The following is a 25,896-nucleotide window of genomic DNA, read 5'->3' on the forward strand; positions in this document are numbered from 1 at the left end:
TGATGAGGTTATTATGTAAATAATGTTCTTGTTACTGTGAATGACCGAAATCGGTGGTTGTTGACTTTCATCGGTGAATGATGACAATCACATAGTCGCTTTGGTGAATGTCCGAAATATTTATTACATCCGATTCGATATTAATTTATTCGTGGATATAATTACATTTATTCGATATTTTAATACTTACTGACGCTAGATTAGAAGAAACATCAGTGTAGGGTATACCGGGCAAATATATACCGGGCAACGGCACTTGACCTTAAAAAAACATCAGTGTAGGGTATACCGGGCAGTGGCACTTAACTAGACTTAGTATGACCTTTGATAAATATCCAAAATATATACTAGGTCTAGTTAAGTGCATCTTCTCGGCATACATTTGCCCGGTATATCCTACACTGATGTTTTTTTAAGGTCAAGTGCCACTGCCCGGTATACATTTGCCCGGTATACCCTACACTGATGTTTCTTCTAATCTATCGTCAATAAGTATTAAAATATCGAATAAATTTAATCTATCGTCAGTAAGTATTAAAATATCGAATAAATCAATATCAAATCGGATGACGTTTTGAATTTGTCATTTTTGAATGACATTTTGACAAATCGGAGATGTATTTTATACTTTGCCGGTTTCTCATTTGGTATTCTACAGAATGCCTGGGAAATGTGTGAAATATAAATCATTTCATACTTTGCCGGCTAATTTTAGGCATTTTTTACAATGCCGGATTTCATACTTTGCCGGTAACATATGTACTATAGAATACGTTCAACATAGTTAGCAACTCTTCTTATTTTATGGAAATCACCATTGAATTTGTCATTTGTCCATAACCCTACCTTAGCTGCCCTAGATTCCAACATCATCATTTAACCCTTTGAAGCAAAACTTTTATTAAACATATTTTCATACTTTTTTCATTATCTTTTATTAATTTCGGTCAAAGTAAGTGAAAAATATTATATTTAGCACTTTAATTATTGATGATTATGAAATATTGGTATCTTTATCTGCGTTAAAGATAAAATTTTCTAAACACGACTTACTTCTGAACAATATTTTTTTAAATTTGCACTTATTTAAATCTAAACGAAACAATTATTCATCATTGATGCTTCTTTTATTTAAAAAATCGATTATTGTTAAGTTTCTGAATATGAATGAAAAGAAAATTTTAAACTCCTTTCATTAGATTTCATTATTAGTACAAATATAATTCAGATAATCTAACAGATTTTTTTAGTTAACTGTTTTCTACAATTAAAAACTACTAAAATATACTTTTACTTGTAATTACAGGTTTAAAAAATTTATAAAAGGAATACTGGTGTCTCATCTGTGCCAAAAGGTTAAATTAAATAAAAAAAAGTTAAGAGTTAAAACAAAAACTAATGTTTGAATCTTATTCTTAGGGTCGATCACTTTTTCTAAATGCAAGTTTTTAGAATGCAATAAAATACGCAAAATTTAACAATTCATATTATAGTATGAAAAATTTTTGCTCTCATAAAACAAAATGTCTAGAAATTTAGAGTGATTGAAATATACAGCTTTATTTTAACAAGTCAAAATTAACTCAACCAAAAAAAAAAGAGCGAAAATTGAAAACAGAATTATTAAATGAAATATATAAAAAGGTGCGAGAATATATTAAACAGCGTAAAAAATTCGACATATAAATAAAATTTCTTGTAGTTGCTGTTATAAATGGAAGTAAATTCTATATCGTATTTAAAATTTTATTTAGGTCGAAATTTTTATTTATTATTGCTTAATTATTATTTTTTTTGAAATTCTTCGTAGTCCTTAATAATGTATTCTTATAATTCTTATTTAAAGTATATAATGTTTCCCTGTTTCCTGAAATACGATTCTAATGTATGTTCACGTTAAAATTAAACATATAGTTTTAAAATATTTCTCTTGTCTTACGCTTAATGGACAAAAAATAGAAAATTGCTAAGCATTTTTTGCTTGCAATTTGCTGTATAAATAAATTCTCGTTCTTAGTGAGCAAAGCAATTTCTTAGTGAGCAAAGCAATTTCTTAGTGAGAAAAGCAATTTCTTAGCGAGAAAAGCAATTTCTTAGTGAGCAAAGCAATTTCTTAGCGAGCAAAGCAGTTTCTTAGTGAGAAAAGCAATTTCTTAGTGAGCAAAGCAATTTCTTAGTGAGCAAAGCAATTTCTTAGTGAGTAAACCATAAAAAATGAACTCACTTCCACAGTTTCACGTTCGTATCTAAGTTTCTCTGTACACCTTTCTAAAGTATCAATCCTCATTTTCAATTGATCCATCGTCTGGCGACACGTGATCATGTCTCTGGGCGTCGTGCCTTGTCTGTGCATTTCCCATAATTTTGCACGGTAATGCTCTAAAACCATACAAGTCATGAGTCAAAATGCATTAAATCAGCGATTCTCAACCTGTGGGGCGCGCCCCCCTAGGGGGGCGCGAGTACACCAGAGGGGTGGCGCGAGTACACCAGAGGGGTGGCGCGAGAATATTCAAGAGAAAATATTATTTAAAAAAATTGATTAACTGGATGAAAAGAAAGCACACATATACATAGAAAACAAAATACATTTTGACATATTTAATAACTTATTAAAGTGAAACAACTTATTAAATCAAAATTTAAGGTGGGGAGCCAAGGGTGGCTTGGCCTTAAGGATTTTTTTATAATTTTCTGATTAAGTCTGTGTATCTGAATTTTTTCTGTAACATCTTACACCTATCTCTAATATATATCACGTATACTTTTAATTGTAAAACAAAATTTCATTTATTTTATAGTACAATTTTAAAATTTTAGCTTCTGCACCTAAGGTTTCGCACAGGTTCCAAAGGTGAGCCATGTTTTGAAATCACTTTTTCACTTACTCAAATTATCTTTAGAAAAAACACTTGGACTGGCAAACTTCTTTTAAAAAGGCACTTTAAGTGTCTTGCTGGTAGGAACAAGTTTCCCGACTTTAAAAAAGATATTTGTTTTCAGAGTGTATAATTTGTTTATTGATTTTACTTTGATAGTTCTTGTGTGAAGTCACTAGCGATTCTTTTGAGTTCACTCATTAGAATTAATCAAGAATTATTGAGTTAATTTTTTCAGAAGGATTAGCCAACAAGTAAGAGTTAAATAACCATACTAGAGTTAACTAACTAAACCCATAACTAATCTAAAAATACCCAAATTTGCAAGAAAATACCAGAATCGACCACAAAAACACTCATAACTACCACAAAAATAAAAAAATACCTGAAAAATGACTTTAAAATGCAAACAAAACAAAAAACTTGAAACAAAATATCGCAAAGTCTACTAAAGTGCAGAGAACGTCAAAATATTATAAAAATTTAAAAAATACCAAAGTTCCACATTTGCTTAAAATGAAATAAATCAATTGGCATTTAATTCAAGCATTCCTTTTTGAGAAATAATATGCTACGTAATGATTTATAATTAACTCTTTTATAGATTTCACGTTTGCTTCCGAAGGTGGCCCGAGTGTCGCGCCACTTGGGAACATACATAAGGTCTCTCTTACCATTTGCACGACATAAAACTATTAATCTGATAGATTAATTCGAATTAAAGTAATGTGGTTAAAGAAAAAGAAATAAACTTTCAGAAAACATATTATAACTCAAAGTTCTAAGAATTTAAACACATTATCTTCTCACCTGGAAATTAGAACGACAACTGCAAATAATTAAATCACTTCATACAATGGAGGCCATTCAAGGAAATATCTTCCAATTCAGCCTCGTGCACCTCAGATACAAGATTTACAATGCAGAAGGGACATCTTATGATTCAAAATAAATTTCATTTTACTTTGGGGGGGGGCTACGTTAGGAGCACTGGCCACCTTTGGCTTACCCACCTTACTTAATCAAACATACTAAATTTTTAAAAAAAATTAATAATTTTTAGTGACTTCCTTGGGTCTGTCCTGCAGAGCAAAGTTTTTTGAGGTGAGGCTTAATATTAGAAATAGCCACTCTCAGTCCTGTTTCTATATTTAGCCGTGATCTATATTTTGTCTTCAAAGAAGCCACAGCAGAAAATCCAGTTTCACAAAGGTAGGATATTGAAAACGGTAATAGAATGCGAAATGCCCTTTGTTTCAGTGCAGAAAAATCCTCCTCCTGCCAAAATTCAAATAGTGATTTATTACTAAATTGCATTTCAGTTTCGCCACTTGTCGTGAAGTCTATGAATTTTTCTTCCTCATCAATTGAGAGTCCTTCGGGAGTCTTATGAAATGGATTCCTAACCCACTCGTAACTTGCTAGCAGTTTGTCATGAGCAGGAAAATACTTTTTAAAATTCTTTGCCAGCATGGCTAAATGATTTTCAATGGTTACAAACGTAACTTTCATATATTCTTCTTCAGCCTTATAAGTTTTAGTACAATTATCCACATTTGCAAACATTGTTAGGTTTTTTTGCTTTAAATTTCTGCCCCACAATTCTAATTTTCTACAAAAAGCATTAACTTCATCACTCGTATCCAACATATGTGTATTTGCTCCTTGGAGTTTAAGATTCAAGTTATTTAATTTCTCGAATATGACGACCAAGTATCTCAATTTCATCACAAATAAACAATAGTGTAAATTCCCGGTTTCCGGTCTGTTATCTTCTAAGAAAATGACGATTTCTTCTCTTAATTCATGAGCACGTTGCAAAAATTTCTCACGTGATAAACATCTTGCCTCACATTTAAATAGTAACTCTGAATGTACTGAACCCATGTCATTACAAAGAGCAGAAAAGATTCTCGATCTCAGGGTTCTCATTTTTATATAATTTGAAATGGTTACAACCGCAGTTAATACAATATTTAAACCAGGACGTATTTCTTTCGAACCCAAAGCTTCTCTGTGGATCATGCAATGTGTCCAGACGCATTGAGGCGATTTTTGTTTTACTAGTGCTTGTATACTTTCGAACCTTCCGGATATTGAACAAGCATATTCCGATGCATATTCCAGTGCATATTCCGATGCAATTTTTGCATTCTGTGTTTGCATCATTCATAACATCATTTAAAATAGCAAATAATGCTAGCGCTGTTGTTTTGAGTTCTATTGATTTGCAGAAAAGTAGTTCTACTACTGACATATTATCACAAAATCAAACATAGGTTTTTAAATGAGCATCTTTATTAATATCTGTTGCTTCATCAAACTGATTGAAAACATTTAGTCACGCAACATCGAGAAAAGCTGACACTACATTTTCAGCTGCATCACCAATTCGACAAGCAACAGTATTATTTGAAAGAGGTATGGACTGAAATTGTTTTGAAAAATTAACTCCAAACATAGTCTCTACAATCTCAATTGCTGCTGGCTTTTACTTTACTTTTGTTTTAGCAGTTAGTTAAAAATAATTTAAAGACAGAATTCAAAATACTCAATATACATTATTGTTGTATAAATTTTACTGTAAGTGGGGGGCGCGATGAAAATTATGATTGAAAACTGGGCCGCGAATACTGAAAGGTTGAGAAACGCTGCATTAAATGAAGAAAAAAGTTTGTAGAAAAACGAGCTCAATAAAAATTTCAAAAATCTTAAGAAATTTCACTGATTTCCAATACCTTAGTACTATCAATTGTAAACATGAAAAGCAATAAAAAAACTCATCCCTTTAGCAAATATTTAAATAAGGCTGTTATCAATGAAAAAAAGACATTTTCCAAGCATCTTAACATTTTTAACAACTTGTTGTTTAACAATAAGTTGATATTTAAAAGTTCAATAAACCAACACTTAACATGTTCATGGAAAAAAATATTTAATTTTAAAAGTATCTTATATTTCGATTAATGTTTTCACAGTTAATTCAATCCAAAGTTGATCTTTAATTTTATTCATTATTTCAGAAAATGGGTATTTACAGATCAATTTAGTAGTCCGACGTAACGAACATAAATTGCGCAGTGGAGGAAAAATGAGAACGACGTCACTAAGTTCGAGCTACTAAGCTGTGCAGTGGCGGAAATTCGAAAGATGTCATTACGTTAGGACAACTAAAGAATCGCATTTCTTGTTTATGGTAACCCGTGCTGAGACCTTCTCTATTTTATGAGGTATTGTGCCTTAATAATAGGAACAGATTCATTATTTATCAAAAATAAGTTTTTCCTAAACTCAAGCCAAGCGTGCCAACCCAACAATGAAAACGAATTGGTTACTTAAATAATTTACCGAAAGAGAAAAAATTCCAAAATACATTAAAAAATTAAAACAGAGTTGCAACGGAATGCATAAAGTTGAAGAGCAGCTAAGTTAAAGGAAGATTAAAAACAGATTTTGATATGCGGTTATGTGAGACAGTTAATAATAAATTCGTTGCATGTTTACATTGAGCAATTAGCTGCCATATATTTTGAAAATGGAAATAAAAATTAAATATATTTTTAACAGTTAATTGAAATTTATAAAGCTAGGAAACATATAATGCTGATAATGGTATGATATTTAGTTCCTGCCTTTTTTTAAATTTTACTTAAATCATCAGACATTTCTGAAGCACCCGATTTGTGATTTCATTCAAAACTGCTTCATTTAACATACATTTTTGAAGCACCCGATTTGTAACTTCATTCCAAACTGTTTAATTTAACATACATTTTTAAAGCACCCGATATGTAACTTCATTCAAATCTGCTTCATTTAGCATTGATGAGTGAGCATTCTCATTAATTAGACTCACTGCATTTTTTCACTTTCTAGAATTAAATCAGAAAACTAATTGAAATTGTACAAAACGAGACCCTGGGAAAAATTTGAAGATCAAAATGAGTTAAACTGTAAAAATAAAAGTATTGGCTTGCAGGGAGCCAGGACTGATAGAGAGCACACTTTCTCCATCGCAATGCCAAAACATTTCAAGAGCTATAATCTATTGTTCTGGTTGCTATTCAAAACAAATGTTTCACCCTATTTTTTTATTTGAGGAGGATTAATTAGTAACCATTCAAGTGACCTCAAACAAAGTATACAGTGCCTTAAAACCAATTCAAAAAGATTTGCTTCATATTTAAATTTTGTGTTACATTTTATACCATTTTCCTCGTTAACGATTTTGAAAATAATGTTACATAGGTGGTGGTTTCAGAACCCGGAAAATCCATACGGGATTGAGCAGTTATGAAGCGTGGTTACTACTATCATCTACAGTCTGATTTAACACTTTGACTGCCACGTCACCCATATTCGGGTGACAGCAATGTTTCTGATCGGGCCGCGTCACCCGGTGATGCTTATTTGACTATTTGCGAACGATATTCGTATGTATTTTTAATAAGATATTTCAGACAAAGTAACAAAACTATTGAATTGTTATAAAAGTAATGCAAAAATGTTTTATTGAGAAAATTATTGTGAGCCTCGTAAAAGCTTTCTCATTCACTGCTATTTGAATCACTAAGAAATAAGTTTTCCATTTTTTTTTCTTTTCAAAATTTCAACGAACTTGAGCAAAGATTTTACGTTATACTCCCCTCTTTACTCGGCAAAGATTCAAACTTGATCGGGTAAAGTGGCGATATGAGAAACAGGAACGAAGCAACGGACACAAATAAACAGACATGAAATGAAACCATGGAAACAAACGTAGCAAGATATTATTCTTGTGACTATCAGAGACTCGCATAATTGTTTTTTAACTGTCGCTGAACAGCCGACCTAATTTTATAGGTTTACGACTACATTGTTCAACTCCATCACCTTGTAATCTTGAACCCAATCCAGAAGACAAGGGAACTCCTGGATCGAGTATTGGGAGAAATTTATTTCCCTTCGTGGAGGACTTTTTGATGGAACTAACCCGTATTTGCGTTACATGGAGAGGAAGACTACGAAAACCTCCCACGGTTAGTCTGATGACATGGGGACTCTAACCCATCCAAAATCCGTCTACCACTGAGGATATTTCATGTCAGCACTGTGGTTGGTGCAAGCCGGATGCGGAATTCGTATCGACTGTGATTCGAACCCGGTTCGCCTCACGACTCGCATTATTGAAATATCGGTGGGAGTACTAAACTAAACTCAGCGGCGCGACAGCCCATAGAGGGCCAAGGCCTACTGTGCCCATCTCAGTTTTCTTGACCTTTGGGCTCTGGGGTGCAGGAGCAAATGTTCCGGTTAGGTGGTCAGCCGAACGCGAAACCCCCAGTGTTTAGTTCCCAAGCATGCTTGGTACTTATTTATCGACCCACTGAAGAGATGAAAGGCTGAATCAACCTTGCCCGGCCCGAGGAACCAGAATTTTCTTAAGGATCATTAAAAATTATCAATCCAAGATCATCATCAATATTTTATTTGTGTAACTTTAGTTCGATTTAATAGTAAACGAAAATGTTTCAATTGCTGCTAAATCAACTAAAAAAAATGAAATATTTTGTTTCGAATAAACTCACAGATTACCTGTTTCTTGGATGTGATGGGTATTCATGACATCCACTTTTTCGTCCAGTATCTCCAATTCTTTTTCCAACCTCCTGCAGATTTCCTCTTTATCTTTCAATTGCTCCAGCAGGATGACATTCTCTTCCAAAAGACTGTAATACGTTTCGGACTCCTTTCTTTTCTTCTCTGTGTCATTATCTGGATCACTTTTCTCAGCTGTATTCGCGGCTTCGTCATCAGCTGGAACCTCGTGACACCGTATCTGAATGCAGAAACAAAAATCATGTATGTGACAATTTCTCTTGATTTAGCATCGTTTTAATACAAAGTTAAAATTTGCATTTTAATCAATATCGCCGAACGGCCTGTGTAGGGGTCAGGGAATTAGCCTTGCATCAAAAAGGTTCTGGTTTCGAATCCCGGGCCAAGCTATGAATGATCTTTCATTTTCTGTACTCTCTGTCCTTGCTTTGGGAGCAACGCTGACCCACCTAATATGCTGCCCCTGAAAGAGTGGCCAACAAATCTGCCCGTCAGATTCCTGTATGAAGAAAGTTCATTCTCCAGGTGGGCATTGGAAATTTTTTTTTATAAATAAATGCTATCTGCTTTTATAGTGCTAATTACTATTTTATCTACGTATGCATGTGTATCCACGTATCTAAATATGTGTGTTTTTACACAATCTTTCCATCCATTTCTCATATATTTAACATCCTTGCAAATGCTGCATTAAATATTTTATCTTCAGCTGGATCTTCAAGATATCGTGAAGCAAAACTAAAATTTATGTACCACAATCGAATTCTACCTGACTTAGAATTGTACTGTACTAAACTAATTCACTAGTAAGTATAACCTTAAAAAATATAAATAAATAAATATTGCATACTTTTACAAGGTTGACGTCGGTTTTTTTTCACAAATACATGCTCTCTTACAACAATATTTTAATCTCTGTATTTTTTCACAAAACTTTTTACGAAGTTTTGTTCTTATTTCAGAAAGTGAAACTAGTTAACATGGTGTTTAGAAGCACTTTCACCAGCAAAATTTAAAAAAAAAACACAATTTAAGTGCCTCACACTTGAAGCAAAGCTATAATTTCAAACAATATATGCCCTCATGCCTTGAAGAATTATCTGGGCTTTTACAGCAGGCAAATAACATAAATATTTTAAAAGTTATTGAAAAACGAAAACGAATGCGAAAAGTACGAAATATACTAATTTAGGTATAAAATTTTGTATTGATATATTTGGTGATCAGCCGACCAGTCTGTGTAGGGGGCAGGGAACTGTCCTTGCATCAGAAAGGTTCAATCCCGGGCAAGGCATGGATGTTTCTCTCTCTCTATCTGTGTTCTATGTCCTTTTCTCCTTTGTGTGTGAATGTGACCCGCCCTATAAGCGGGTTGTGGTAGTGTGACGTGGGCGACGCTGTTCCACCGCCGTGGCTTCGCCACAGGTGCCCACTGGGTAACGAAAAGAGAATAAGCAGTTCTGGCACTTTCTGTGGCCAATGGACAGTAGCTCCAAGTGCCCGCCATTAAAAAAAAAAATATTTGGTGATCATTAAAACTTCTCCAATACAAAGCAGTTTTAATGCCGATACTTTGAAAGTATTTGTCTTATGTCCCCTCGAAAGGGATAATTACCGGAGAAAATTAGTTGCTCGTGGTGAATTTTTATTATCATGAGTTGGCCGCGTGCAATAGCATCATGCTAAGTCATGCTTAATACATTTTATCTTTATTCTAATGGGATGAACAACAAAAAAAGAATTTTGCTTACTTCAATAACATAAAGTCACTGAAAAGGGGCAGCAAAAAATATTAAATAAAGAAAACTGAAACTTTTTAGCAATATTAATTGAAAAACTTAGTGTAAGAACCAAGTAAGCTGCATTTTCAGAACGAAAAAAAAAGTTGTATTCGAACTATTTTATAACCAATTAGGGATAGATAGGACTAATAATTCTTATAATAGATAGGACTAATAATTCTTAGGGATAGATAGGACTAATAAGATAGGACTAATAATTCTTTGCCTTATTTTATTTATCACTGCCTAATTTTAAATAAAAATTATACAAGCCTGCTAAAAAGTGATATGAATTAGTTATGTTAAGGACGCCTGGTGGCAGAATGGTAGCGCTTCGCGCTCCCGTGCCACAAGTCCTAGGTTCGATCCTCGGACCGGACAAGGTTGACTCAGCTTTTCATCCCTTCAGTGGGTCGATAAATGAGCACCAAGCATGTTTGGGAACTAAACACTGGGGGTTTCGCGTTCGGCTGACCACTTAACCGGAACATCTGCTTCTGCACCCCAGAGTCCAAGGTCAAGAAAACTGAGATGGGCACAGTAAGCTTTGGCCCTCTGTGGGCCAAGGCCTACCATGCCCCCAGAGGTATAATCTGTTGTGGGAACATAGAGGACTTTGTGCCAGGAGAAATTTAACGTACACCAGTCACCATTTACTACACGGGCCGTTTTTGGCCGGTGAGGCCGTTCTTGGCTCCCATTCTCATGAACGTGAGTCCAGCACCCAGCCGACCAGGCTATCCCGGCCCTGTTGTTCCCTTAAAGTTGAGATGTGGTGTGAGAAGCTTTATTCCTATTCATTTAAAAGTCCTTATTCATTTTAAATATTCCATAACACAATTTGTGCAATTATAAAACATAGATATTAAAAAAAACTTACGGAATTACTTAGCGAAATGCTTGCACCATTTTTCAGAGCAACCAAAGTAGACAAGTCTGGTTCAGAATTAGCTCTGGATGAATGATTTGCCCTATCAATTTCCAATCCATCAGCCAATTTCACAGAAGGCAAAGAATTAGAGGAATTGTGAGATGGTTGTCCCATGTCGGCAATACTGGACTCAGATCTCGACAGCACTCTTTGCAAATGGCCATTCTTTTGTGTCATTGATGGCTGCGCCACCAAATGGCTAGAGTCCAACAATGCGATTGTCGATAGTTCTGGCCCTAGTCCTCGTTTGGTTTCCCATTCATATAATTTCTTTGTAAAAGCATCTGATATACCCTCGAATCTGAATTCCCCAGCTGCGGTTTTGACAAGGACTTCTCTCTTATTCGAATTGTTTGCTGTGAGTACCGTTTCTCTCAGTTTTTCCAGTCTCAGGGCCCTCTCTTCGTATTTCTGCCTTTCTTTAGACAGTCTCTGTTTTTCCTTTTCGATTTTCTGCAGCTCTTTCTCCAGCCACGCAAGATCTTTGATTTTCGGTTTAATGTTTTTGCTGTCGTCCCGTTCGGATTTCTTGCGGTTTCTCGCGGCGTCTGAGGACTGTTTGTGATCGAATTGGGGTGAGCAGGACAAGGCCCCGACGCTCCGCATTCTTTCCCATTCCTGAATTTTCTTGTGGAAATCTTCGCTGAGGTTCTGCTGAAGCTGAAGCATAAGATCTGAAGATGGAGATACAGGGGATAGTTGATGCACGTAACCTTCGCTGCCAACTCTATTCATTTCCGGTCTATCGTGGTCAGCATCGTTAGTCATTTCTGTAAAATAATAAAATATTGCTCAGAATCAAAGGTATATATATATAAAGGCTACAAAAGCTGCTAGGCAGGTTTCAAATATTTACCATTCATTCTAGTATAGATAACACTTATTATAGAATGAATGGGTAACTGAATTTAAACAATGGCAAGCTTCCTAAAAATTTAAAAATCTTACGCTGTATCCCCAACCCATCTAATGTTACTTTTACGAAGCTTGTTATTTTTGCAACTTGTGTTTCAATTTACGCATCATTTTACCATTCATAAAAGTTTTTTGCAATTTATAAATTCTAAGAGGTAGTAAGCCTTAAATAAATTTAGGAAAACTAATATCACAACTTAAATAAAGCGTATGGTTTTACATGTTCTGAGTATTATCCCCTATTTGGCTATATTTGCGTAAAATATCGCAATTTGGTAGCATCATAGCATGCTCGTGGAGTTGTCCATATTCGTTTTCTGATAAAATTCGACGAATTAAGCCTAAGTTAAAATGATACAACACGTTATATAGTAAACATTGCAAGTGTATTAATATTTGCTAAAGTGCTTTTTCGTAAATAGGCATAAAAATAAATCGTAAGTAGTAACTGGACATTTTAAGAAGAAAACAAGGTTACTTTCCATACAATTCTATTCTTACAAGGTTAACTATCCATACAATTTAGCCTATCAAAGCTAGGCGTGCTCTTTTGTTTAAGCTTGAAGGTCTTTAGGCCTTCAAGAGGCGAGCTTGGCTAAGCGTGCTCTTTTGTCTAACCGGGTCTTGGAGGCCACACCTCTCCCTCCCCCCACTTTTCTTGTCTCCTCACGACCTAGAATAGGAAAGCAGAAGCAATGCATACATTATATGAGTTACTCAGTTCATTATATGAGTTGAGTATAGTCATTTCTTGCTGCCAACTTTAAATCATTATCCGTTAATTGCTAGGTCATTTCTGAAAATATACAATAAAATTCATTATTTTCCGAGCTTCATAGTTTTTGATATAAACTTGAATTGTTACCACAAAAGTGTTCAAAAGACTATTTAACTTTAAAAATATGCATATATAGTATATACTATTTTAGAGAATAAAAAATAGTTTTAATTAATCTATAAAATAAAAGGTTCCATACCGTCAATTTCGTCAAATGTGAAATTCCCATCATGTTGGCTATCTGGACTTGCAGGCGTAGACAGCGACATGAGGTCTCTATCATCATCCTTTTTTCCCTTCAGAGCTTTTTTCATTTTAGTCCATGTTGATTTCCTGTGGAATGTTGGCGAAGAACTTGGCGTTCTTGGACAAACGTAGTCTACTTCTTGGTCAAAAATAATGGGACCAGGCTTATTCCTTTTTTTCTTAATAGCATCTTCTGTCACACTTTGTCTAATGGAGGATTCTACAAACTCATTGTAGTTCTTTAAATCTATTGCTTCCGAAAAAGACAGAGGTCCTTTATTCGATGATGGTTCAAAGTCTGCCAGTGAATAATCTCGTCGTAGTGACCGTCTTTTGAGGCTATCTCGACGTTTTTCTATGATGGTTTTGACTCGTCCCCAAGGACCTTTTCCCCTCTTCCCATCATCCTTGTCGAATTTGGATAGGTCTTGAGAACGATAACTGTCTCTTTCAATCGTGGCACACTTGATTTTCATTTCTAAATTAAATTAATCGATATTACATGAGTAGAAAATGTGTATTCAAAACATCTGTATGTGTCAGACATGAAGCAAAGCATTTTTTCTGTAAACAGGAAAGTAGAATTTCGCAAACAAACTTATTTCGGAGCTTTTATGGTTTTATAGGAACTTAAATTTAAAATGTCTCATATAAACCCATCATGTTGGTCCTAAATCAGGAAAAAGTTAGTGGCATAATAATTTTGTAATTAGTTTCTCTCTGAATGGAGATAATTTTACTGTCCATCACTACCAATTCCAATAAATATGCTCTAAGAATAAAAACTTATTTGATTTGATACAATAAAAATAAATAGGAACCTTAAACAAAACTATTCCATTAACTGAAATTGAATTTTTTAAAACTTTTTTACACATTTTGGTCCCTTGAACTATTATCGTAAAATAAATGAAAATGTTAATGACTCTTCACAAACTGGGCAGCAGGTTGTCACAATGACAAAATTGATGTTATAAGCATTTTTAAATTTAAAAATATTCTATTTGAAGGTATATTTAGCAATCTTTTAAAGAAATAAGCATATAAGATTTCATTTATTTATTGATTAATAATTAAACATACTTTAAGAGCGTTTTTAGAACTTTTCAAAAATGAAGTAACTTTGACTGCAACATAGAATTTGATAACTCGTCTCTGACTTGTACTCTGTTAAGATTTTCACTGGCCTCAGGAAGTATTATGAAGTAAATGTCAATTTCAAAATATGTAATTTTTTATGTACAATTAGAGAATAGAATTTATTTAAAATTACATTTCATATTATAACATTAGAGTTGAAGAATTAAATTTCAAAAAATATTTTTGCACCAAACATTAAAATCGTACAAAACCATAACGCACTTTTGCACTATGCATCTTATAAGATTCTTAAGTGAATATTTATGATCTAGGAAACTCTTATAAAGTATGCACTCATTTCATTTGGATGTTTTTTAATTAAATTTGCAACTTAACTACATTAATCTGTTTCTGAAATTTATGAATTAAAACATATTTTATTAATAATACATTTATTAAGTACATATTTTTCAAACTTTTTCTGCTGCCCCAATATAAGAAACATGAGTTAAAAACCGTTAAACTTCTTTAGATTAAGTTTGTGATAAGTTATAATTTTAATAGTTATATAATTTATTCCAATAATATTTTTGTTCTCGTGATAATAAGTACTCGGCTAAATAAGTTTCATAACATCGCAATTTTTTTCCTTTCGCTTCTAAAGTCATAACATATTACTTTTTAATTCATTGGAATAGAAATCATGTAAATTTCCCCGCTTCAAGCAAATAGTTCATTTATTAATTTTGGATTTTTCAATACTATTCTGCGTTTTTTTTTCTCCAATAATTTGACTAAACAAGAGCTTAAAAACGTTTAAATGTGATAACTCAATTTGTGATAAATTATGACTTACATATTTGTCATATTCATTCGAATACCATTTTTGTACCCATAATTTTAAATACTTTTCCATACTAAGTACTTTTTATAAGAACTAAAAAAAAATTTTCCGCTTATGACTTCCAAGACCTAATTTTTAACTAATTAGAGTCGATGTCAAGTACATTTTTCTGTCTCCGGAAAATTTTCTTCCACTCCAGCAACACATCACTACCTTTAATGAAGACATGATATGAAAGAAAAGTTATTTAAAATTCTGGGGTTTCACGTACCTGCGTTAGAATGACTTTTATCACTTCCAGGACTAGGCGTAGATTTTTGTCTTCTCAGTCCATCTGATGGGATGTCGAGGGTGATATATTTGTCTGACGCTACGGATGCTCTTTTCCATCTGTCTATGGAAAATAGCAAATTTAAATTAACAATTCGCTTGCATTCTATTGGGTTGTTCAGAAAGCAATTTCGCATCTTCTTAACAGAGGACTTAATTATATTGTTTCACTACAAACTTCATACTTAAGATGCGTAATCGTTACATATTTTGAAAGGCTTATTTGCGAAAAAATTCGATTGATTCTGCGCAGTAGTTTTGGTTGATGCCTTTTCAAATATCGAAATTGAGAGTTTTTGGGTTTATTTTACTTTTTACTTTTGAAAAGATAAAAATTCTGTTCAAGCAAGAAAAAAAATTATCCGATGCGTATGGAGAAGATGTATAAACAGTACACCAAAGCCAAAATTAGTTTGCAACATTTCGATCCGGCAAGATTGCAATTGAGATGCACAAATGTGTAACGCTCCCGTTTAAGCTGATGAAGACAGCATAAAGATATTAATTAATGCAAATCGGCGAATAACAACTCGCGAAATCCCTGAAACATTAGATTTACCGAATTTGACAGTTAACAATAATTTGAAAAGCTTAAGGTTTAATCTCAAAGTTCGACATATGGGTTCCGAATGTTTCTACGAAAAGAAAATTGTGCCGTCGCGTCGACACCTGTGATTTGCTTCTCAAATGACAAGAGACCTATGTATTTTTTGAAGCGCATCATCACAGGGGAAACAAAATGGGTTGTCTGTAACGCTGTTCTGGTCTCTTTTTTTTGACCGAAAGAACTTTACTTAAAATAAAGAGGGAAAATATCATCTGGATCAGTTTCAATAACGAGAATTTTAAGCACGTGGAATGAACTACTGCCAGAAAGATGACAAAAGGCATTTGTCCAGAAGGGACAGTATAAGATTCAATAAAATATTTCTTCACTATAAGAAAATGACCAGGGGATAAATCCAATGAAGTGAACCGGGTTCGAATCCCTGTGATGACTGGTTGATGCGAGTTTCGCATCCGGCTTGCACCGACCACAGTGCTGACATGAAATCCCCTCAGTGGTAGACGAAACATGGGTTGGACCCCCTTGCCGTCAGGCTAACCGTGAGAGGTTTTCCTCACCGTGTAACGTAAATGCGGGTTAGTTCCTTTAAAAAGTTTTAAGAGACAGCAAATTTCTTTCGATACCTGATCAAGGAGTTTTCTTGACTTCTGTGTTGGGTTCAAAATTACAAGGCTACGGATATGAACATAGTAGTCGTAAACCCAAAATTCGCTATTCCACGACGGCAATAAAATAAAATGTAAGAAAATGGTCTTTAATTTTCATTAAAAAAATAATTATTTACCGAACAACCCAATAATTAATAATTTATAACACGATATAAAAGTTTTATGGGGTTAATCGATTTCTTACTGTCATCAAAATCATCATGAATATCTTCTAGTGAGGAATGTATTGATGCAATGTCGTGGTACCATGTTGGACTACCAGGATGGCGAAGAATTTGCCTTGCCTCGTCAGAGCGTCTTCTTGGCGCTTGAAGAAGATGGCGATCTTCTTTAGTCTTCCCTGAATCTTTTCTTTCACTGTAAATAAGCATTGAAAAAATGCCATGCAAGATGTGAAATAGAAATTAATTTCTGCCATCCATTTAAATAATAGTTTTATTACTGTCATGTGATGTTCCACGCATGAATTTAAAAATAGTTCAACACGGGATTTTAAAATTGGTTCAAGTATAGGAAAGATGTTTAACACAAGATTTTAAAGTTGGTTCAAGTACAGGAAAGATGGGTAACACAAGATTTTAAAATTGGTTCAAGTACAAGAAAGATGGGTAACACAAGATTTTAAAGTTGGTTCAAGTACAGGAAAGATGGGTAACACAAGATTTTAAAGTTGGTTCAAACTTTTAACACAATATGATTGTACGGATGATTTGTCAATTTTGAGGATTTTTTTAAACTGAAATGGTTTTAAAATAAAATTGATCTTTGCTGATGATTAACATTGATTCGAAATTGCACATATTTTAGTAGTCAACATCAAGATGTTAAAGTAATCATTAACCTAAAAAAAAGTATATTAACAGGTAAATACCGGATAATTTCACATAAGGGAGAATGGAGTAAGACCGGGTTGTAGGGCGAGACCGGATACCTCAATTGTGTCAAAGTTACATCTGTTTTCTTGCGACAAGATCTGAATTACACTTTATTAGTCAAGAAGAAGGAGCTTATCATATTGGTGCGTCGTTGTTGACAAATTCCTGACGCTTGGTAGAGAAGTTTGTTTTACTACGTTTTTGTTTATTAACTATCCTTATTTATTGGTCATTACAGTTATAAAAATTAATTTTTGTCCAGCTTATAATATGTTTACTAACGATTCATGCACAAACAAACAATAAGATTTTAGTCTAAAAATTGCTCCGTCCTGTTTAGTTTAGATAACCTCTGCTCCCGGGGAAAATCCGAGAACAACAAGCTCTCCCTCCTCTCTTGATGTTTGTCTATGCTGAGCCAACAAAAGCTGCAGTGCAGCGTGGGGGGGGGGGGGGNGGGGGGGGGGGGAGATAACTACTTCACTAGCATAATATTCCTAAATTTTATATTCAATAAAAACTTCTGTTTTTTCTCTAAAATTCTAGTATTACGAAGTTTGCCATAAACTTAATATGTGTACCCATTCTTACCCCATTAGTAAGATAAAACCATTAATGACGGGTGATTAGATTTTTTTCTAGAATAAAATCATTCATAAAAATATGGTGTTTATTAACATTGACGGGTTTTCGAAAAAATAACGGCAATTTTATATTTTAATGTAGGACAAAAAGATTTTTTTTTCAAATAAACTAAAGAGCATTTAAGGAACTTTAATATACATAACATGTTTGGATTCATTTCCCCAAAATATTCGATGAAGTTTTGTCCAACGTTAAGATTTTTAGTCATGATTCTCATTGTTTATTTGAAAGTTCAAATTCGAACAATTAATAATAATTGCAATTTCATAGATTTCGGTTACGTGTTAAAACACTGAATAAGAACGTCTCTTTCAAATGGCAGAACTTCTCAGTTTACAGATAAACGAAACTTATTAAAATAAATACCTCTCCCATCCAAAGGCTTCTTTCACTTTGGACCACTTTGGAAAGATTCTTTTTGATTTAGTATCTTCTCCTAAATCTTCATGTCCAACGGATTTACTCCGTTCTCTTCTCACACCTACTACGGGGTTCTGATGTCTACTTCGACGACTTAAATACTTAGATGGACTTCGGTGTGAAAATGCGGTTTCTTCCTTCTTGCCAACATGGGTTTCAGTGGCGCTTTTCTGCAACTCGTAAGGGCCGGATTTGGATGGTTTAACGAAATCTGAACACGTTTGTCCACTTTCTGTAATCTAAAATATTAATAGTAATTTATTAAAATATAGTAAAACGCTTTCAACATTTCAAATATTTTAGAATACATTATGAGTTTTACAGAACGGAGTTGAATATATTCATTTTTAGAGAATTACGAAAAATATGTTTTTTTATGTTTTGAAATCAGTTACAGACGAAACTTCAGGGTGCTCTAGTCGATCAAAAATTCTACTTTAAAAACCCTTATTTTCGATCTGAAATTCGTAAAAGTAATTAAGATTCGAATTTTCGTAAAAGTGATTGAGAAGTTCAATTATTTTGGTCACATTTTAAAAATTATAATACCAAAGGAAAAAAAAATTTCAAACCAAATCATGTATCCTATTTTTAATTCTATCCCATTCGTTTCGAATGCTGTAACTCTTCTTAAAGTTTAATTTCAGTTCAACATATTATTTAAAACACTCTCATGTTCCAAACATTACACAAAAGTTAATTTTCGAAATGGCAAAATCAATTTTAAGGAAAGTACAAGAACACTTAATATTGTACGACGTGCGTGATGATCTGAGCTAAGAGTATGATTACAAAATGTAGAACGAGAGCAATGTACCTATTCTGAACTAGGTAGATATTATGGTATGCTACGTAGATATTACTGTCTACTGTGTAGATATTGTGGTATGCTATGTGTAGTGTGTCTACCACTACAAAACTCCGATTCCAATTCACTAGTATATAAGACGTGTTAACTCGATTTTATGTTAGGGTACCTTAACATGGGGTAGGTTGACATGGTCGATATCCACTCGCCCCCCAGATTGGTGACCATCGGACCTGAGGTGAACACGCCTACCTCGACAAAAACTCCCTCTTCGATTTGAACACGTCAACTTCGATGGACTGTCCACTTTGGACAGTTAACTTGCTACTCGTGACTGTGACATTATCCACCTCCTCGCATTGTCTCGATCACACACAATGTCGGCATGCATACATTCGACTGCTAATGGCAACACAAGAGCATTCACGACCCGAAACTTAATACAGCTGTCAAAAGTATGGTGATCTTAATACAGTTCTCCCAACTTCTCACAAAGCAGCAAAGAATCAACTAGTGACATATTTAATTTTATATTTTTTAACCGTCGCTAAATAACCGACCCTGTAATTTTGAACCCAATCCAGAAGGCAAGGGAACTCCTGGATCAAGTATTGGGAGAAATTTGCCATCTTGGAGGACTTTTGATGGAACTAACCTGCATTGCGTTACATGGAGAGGAAAACCATGGAAACCTCCCATGGTTAGCTTGACGGCAAGGGGACTCTAACTCATGATCCGTCTACCACTGAGGATATTTTACGTCAGCACAGAGGTCGGTGCTAACCGGATGCGAAATTCGTATCGACCAGCCATTGCTGGGATTCGAACCCGGTTCTACTCATTGGAAGGCGAACACTTTATCCCCTGAGCCATCACGGCTCGTGGTATACTATGCGTATAATATAGAATATTAGGTAGAAGTTGTAGTTCCCTTCAAATTTTAACTTTGACATTTTAAACATGTGCCATTTTCAATGAATAATCTCAAGAAACTGAAGCGGAAAGGCATGCTTAATACTATATTAGCTTAGAAAAAAAACGTGAAGATGGTAATAAAAGTTGACAGGTTTCGAGTGTTCAAAAATATGCGATTAAAAATGCATTTTCCCCCATTTCGCGTTTCTCGGCTACTTCAGTTTTTCTAGTTAGTTTTCACCGTCATTTATTTTTCATTTTCTCCCTCAGCTAACGCGATTTTGCTTTGATTTTTTATTTCTTTTAACCTTTATTTTCCATTTTTTGTAGGCAACTTCACGTTTTCCATCTCTTTGTCTTCATCGTTCAAATCTGGCTAGTCTTGAAAAAATACGCCCATTTTTGAGCACTCAAAACGCACCAATTTTTTCACCATCTCCATATTTTTTGAAGCGAATGAAGTTTCTATATCATCTAGTTAATGGCATAAGTTTAGCCTGAGATGTTCTTGAACTTAACTTCGTTCGAACTTACCTCTTTATGCATGTCGTGTAATGACTTCAGGTCTTCCAGGTATTGTACCCTCCTATGTAGCTTATAGTTAGTATCTCGGAGTTCACTGAGCTGTTCCATGAGCTTGCACAAGTTATCCAAATGATCTAGACCCACTTTTGTAGTCGTACCGCAAGCTGTCGGACTTTTGCTTTTAGTCGACATCGAATCAATCGACCTGTGATGCTCCCACGACTCTTTAGTGGGAAAGGACATAACGTATTCAATGAATGCTTTTTCCGACTTCAAAGCCTCGTCCATGGAAGCCCTGTAAGTATAATAATGCATTGCGACTAGGTACATTGTCTTAGAAAGCATTCACAAATTTACTTAAATAAATTTAGCATGGATTTAAAAACGATGAAAAATTTCTCAAGTCGAAATTATAAACACATTTTCAAAACTGAAGTCCAGGATTTTCAAACTTAATGAAAGTATATAAGAGTTTTTAAAAGCCATGTCTTTATTTGATCTAAAAAAGAGAAAAGAATTCAATTTTCGTGTTGCTTGAAAAAAAAGCTGAAAACAGTTCAAATGTGCAATTTTTTTCAAAAGCGTTATGCTCATCACTTTTTAAGAAACCATTGAATTACCATAAGTTATATGTTGGTAAGTTATATGCGTTCTGCTTTTTTTTGCCGTATGTTTAAAAAGTAAAGAATTAGCATTCTCCTTTTCAGCTTTTTGCAAAAACACTAAGATATTATTTCATAATTTTCTTCATAATACACAATAATTGAATGCACAAAATGTTTTTTTCAATGATTATTGATTATATCTTATTATTTTATTTAATAATCGTTAAAATAAATTTAAATTGTAAGTTATACAAATTTTTATCATTTTAAAGAATGTAATTTATATATAAAATGTAAAATATGAGAGAAATCGGTCGAATAGTTCCTGAGAAATCAAATTTTAAGCACACAACTTTTTAAAAATTTGATAACTTAAAATTTGTTAGACAGACTTATAATTCAAATTTTATATTTTACAGTATAAAATTGCATTTTTTAAAATGAAGTAAAAATTTGTATTCCTAACTATACAAAATTATTTCAAATATTATTAATAAAATAATATTTACCTACAATTATTTAAAAAATATTTTTTTAGATTAATAATAGAAACGAAACATTTCTTACATTGCATTATAAATATATTTTGGAATTATACTTAGATCACTGAATTTTATAATTGGGTACAAAAATTTCTCCTGACATAGCGAAATGTGCAAAAAGTCGAATTAACATTAAGGTGTTCAAACTTTCAACTGCTCTCCAGGCCAAACTATTTCATAAATCTACCCTCCCCACTTACCGCGGAACCAGGGGGAAAGAGAGGGCCTCAGCCCCCTTACATTTCATAAATGAAGGGACACAGTGCTTCTAATTCTGTATTCCGCTTCTAATTTGTATCAATATATTAGAAAGCACTCCTTTTTGAGGATGAAAAGATTATACCTTTTATTTTCCGGATTTTTATTAATTATTTTCCTATTTCTTCTGATTTTTTTTCCTTTTTCTTATTATTTTTATTTTTATTATTATTTTTCTTTTTCCCCCTTTTTTTCAATCTTCTGTAATTTTTTCCACGTTTTCTCTTCATTTTGAACTTATTTTATGAGTTCAGCTTATGCGCAATAAATAAAACTTATTGTATTTCTTTGTTTTCTTCGTGTTTTTTTTTCTTTTTGTCCTTTTTGTATATATGAAGAGAGAGAGAGCCCCCCACTCTTGAGACATTTCCGTGGTCACTGATTTCCCCCTTATAATTTGAGGATCAGATATCTAAATACGTCGAAAAAAAGATATGTTTATTCATATAAAATACGTTTTCGTGTCCGTTTTCTTAACTTTAATTATCATTTGCACTTATTAATTAGCATATTTGAAGGCGCCACTTTAAATCATTATGATTGAGACTAAGAAAATCAGATCACTAAAATCAAACGTTATTTTTTTTATATTCGTCGTTGAACATCCGACCCAATTTTGGGTTTACGACTACTAATGTTCAACCTCGCAGCCTTGTAATTTTGAACCAATCCAGAAGACAAGGGAACTCCTGGATCAGTACCCCCAGAAGTATTGTTTTGTTATTGGAAAAAGGAGGACTTTGCGACTCGACAGGTTTAACGTGCATCAGTCACCATTCACTACACGGGGAGTCTTCGGCTGGTGGGGATCGAACCCACGAGCTCTTGGACATGGGCCCAGTGCCCTACCAACCAGGTTATCCCGCCCAATCAAACGTTATTGAGAAAATTCCATTTTTTTTTCACACTGACCCTCATTTTCAGGTTTGTAATCGCTTTATAGTCTATCTATGGACTCGCCATTTGTCAGGATAAATGATTGTGACTATGGTTACGAGGCTTAAGTATTTCAAGTTGGGTTGTTAGGTAAATATCTTTGATAGGTTTCGGACCGGGTCAGTAAGACAAAAAAAATCAGGACAGAGAGTAAATCTCCTCTTTGCTATCTCTTTGCTAAAATGTACTATCTCTTGTTTCCCTAGTGACAGAGAATCTTAAACTTTGTGGCGAGGGGAGTTCTTTCTATAGACGAATTATACTGAATCGCGCACTGTTTACCAACACAACTGTTTTTTTTGGCGTAGGCTAAATTACAGCTATTTTATTAGAGGATGATTACCTATCAGCATAGTCTTCCTTAGGTGAATCGGTGACTATTTCAGGTGTTCGCGGTAATTCATTGTGAATTTCATTGTGATCTATAAACACAGATAGAGAGCTGGTAGAAGATGAATCCAGTGGATCTTGGGATTGTGTGCGACTGACTCCTTGCTCCATTTCATCAGATTTACTCTTAGTTTCTGAATTGGCTTCCATAAGTTTCAAGTAGGTAAACAAAATACAGCTCTTCTAGATACTTTGCATTGTTACTGTCTTTTCTGTTTCCTGGTTTAAAAAAAATTAACAACCATTTGTTTATTAAATCGTCAAATAAATATAGTTTGTTCATCAGGAGTTGGCACTTGGCTCCACCTCCTCCGACGAAGAGTTCATTTCAGCGCGGGAGTACGAGGAGAAACGTCGCCGCGTTTGAAATTGAGGCAACCCTTAATGCACGCCAAACGCAAACAGTGAATTATTTTTATAGTCACTTACTTTGTTTTAACATCTGCTATTACACCTTTCGTTACTTTAGCTCGTTAAGTATATTGTAGCAAAATGTCTCAAAAATGACTAACTATTCAAACTCAAAAAATAAATATACATTAAATTTATGAAATACTGAATGTAACATAAAGATTGCGAAATAAATATTTTTGTCATACGATCGCCAAATAGCAACCCTGTTCAGGATTGTTCACATCCTTCTCCCAAAAGTAGCGAAATAGTATCGTCGGATACCACGTGATGAAGGCGGAGCCAAGTGCCAATTCCAGGTGAACGAACTATATATAACGTACTTTCTAAATTGGTAATAATAAATAAACAAAAAATACAAACACTTAAATTAAAAGCTTAAAAATTGAAATAAAATTGTATACAGTATGTATTTAAATATACTTTCATAACTTTCGTATCATCAACCCGATTCAGTATTATTTAAACAACTCATTAAATATTTAAGACATTAGACTGTTTTTTTTTTAAAGTAGACTCTGTCATTGCATGAAACAATTTTTTTTACCAAAGAATATGCTCTTTTTATTACTGATGTGAGTTTGCAACAATTACTGTTAAATTTTGCCAGTTTTTAGTTAGCGCCCACTATACCAATATATATTGTAGTCATAATTCTTGTAAAATTAAAAAGCATTTATGATTTAATTTTTTAATATATAGTTGAAAAGTTATTCTTACGCAGTCTAGTGTTTGCTCATAAAAATGTGCGAAAATTGAGAATTATTCATTTATTTTCATGATTTTCATCTAGGTGAAGACATCTCATCAAATTAATGATTTTTAAAAAAGCTTATAATTTAAAAAATAATAATATTTTAGCTATTTTTTTGTTCTAGAGGACGGATAATTCTTTAAGGTAAGATCTCAATTTTAAAATTATGAAGTTTTAACTAATTAGAATAGTTTAGTAAAAAAAATTATAAATAATATAAATAAAAAGAAAAGTAATTTATAATTTTATAAAATTATATTAAATTGCAATAAATTATTTTAAACCTTATGTATGTGTAGTTTAAAATTTGTTTTGTACTTAAAACACCCAAATAATGTGTGTAGAAAAAAACTTAAAGAGTTTGACGACAAATATTCGGAATTATAAACTATGTCTGATGCGGAATTGGACATTAACTATTTGTTAAGTTACGGTACTTCTGGAAAGTTATCAAAAGACATTAAGGGTAAATCGAAAATAATTTTTTAAATAAAAAATTTCTTTTATTAGTTGATGACACGAAAAAATAAATAAATTGATTCAGAAACTTTTCGACAAATCATACGAAAAGTAAAATATTCAATACCTTTCGTGTTAATGTTCAATTAGTTGTTATAAAAATACATTTAATATATGAATTAAAACATGTTAATGAATGGTGCTTTGTTGCATTTTTTTTAGAAATTGAAACTCTTAAAATAGTACTTAAAGCGTGTTTATGTCTGTGGTTCATTCTATAAATATAAATCTTGAATTACATAAATTATTACATATTTCGCCAAACTAATTAAACATTTTTAAAACCAGTTACGAGGCTAACAAAGGCACTTTGTTTTACTGAGTTAATTGGTCCTTAATTCTTCACATATCTCAAGCAAGACCGTTTATTCATAAAAAAACTTTTTCAATTAGAACTGAAATATTTCATTTGATTCATTAGTTTTCTGTTTACGACGCGAGTAAAATATCAGTATCAAATATGTTAAGAAAAAATAGGACACAACTAAATATCTTAGCAGATGAAAAGTCCCTTAATGATTAGCGGGCAAAGAAATTCCAGGTCTAAATTTAGTAGTGTGTTGGGCCACTACATCAAGCTACCTCGCTGCAACTTATTATGGAAGTAAGATGAACAATATTATCCCCATGATAACACATACTATGATTTTACATAAAATGGAATATGATTTAACA

General features: G+C 33.3%; 1 protein-coding gene across 2 annotated transcripts in view; it reads right to left on the minus strand.

Annotated features, from left to right (window-relative positions):
* LOC107453200 (early endosome antigen 1) overlaps positions 1–25,896 on the minus strand; it is a 75,377-nt gene that overhangs the window by 12,886 nt on the left and 36,595 nt on the right. For both annotated transcript variants that reach the window (XM_016069926.3, XM_016069927.3), the window contains exons 3-11: positions 23,491–23,756; positions 20,816–21,101; positions 18,505–18,797; positions 16,803–16,975; positions 15,324–15,446; positions 13,082–13,606; positions 11,139–11,959; positions 8,454–8,697; positions 2,225–2,379 (exon numbers count right to left, since the gene is read on the minus strand). In XM_016069926.3, the coding sequence (XP_015925412.1) occupies positions 2,225–2,379; positions 8,454–8,697; positions 11,139–11,959; positions 13,082–13,606; positions 15,324–15,446; positions 16,803–16,975; positions 18,505–18,797; positions 20,816–21,101; positions 23,491–23,687 (2,817 nt within the window). In that variant the 5' untranslated portion in view covers positions 23,688–23,756. The remainder of the gene's footprint in view (positions 1–2,224; positions 2,380–8,453; positions 8,698–11,138; positions 11,960–13,081; positions 13,607–15,323; positions 15,447–16,802; positions 16,976–18,504; positions 18,798–20,815; positions 21,102–23,490; positions 23,757–25,896) is intronic.

The sequence above is a fragment of the Parasteatoda tepidariorum genome, chromosome 10, assembly GCF_043381705.1.
Source record: "Parasteatoda tepidariorum isolate YZ-2023 chromosome 10, CAS_Ptep_4.0, whole genome shotgun sequence".
NCBI classification, from domain to species: domain Eukaryota; kingdom Metazoa; phylum Arthropoda; class Arachnida; order Araneae; family Theridiidae; genus Parasteatoda; species Parasteatoda tepidariorum.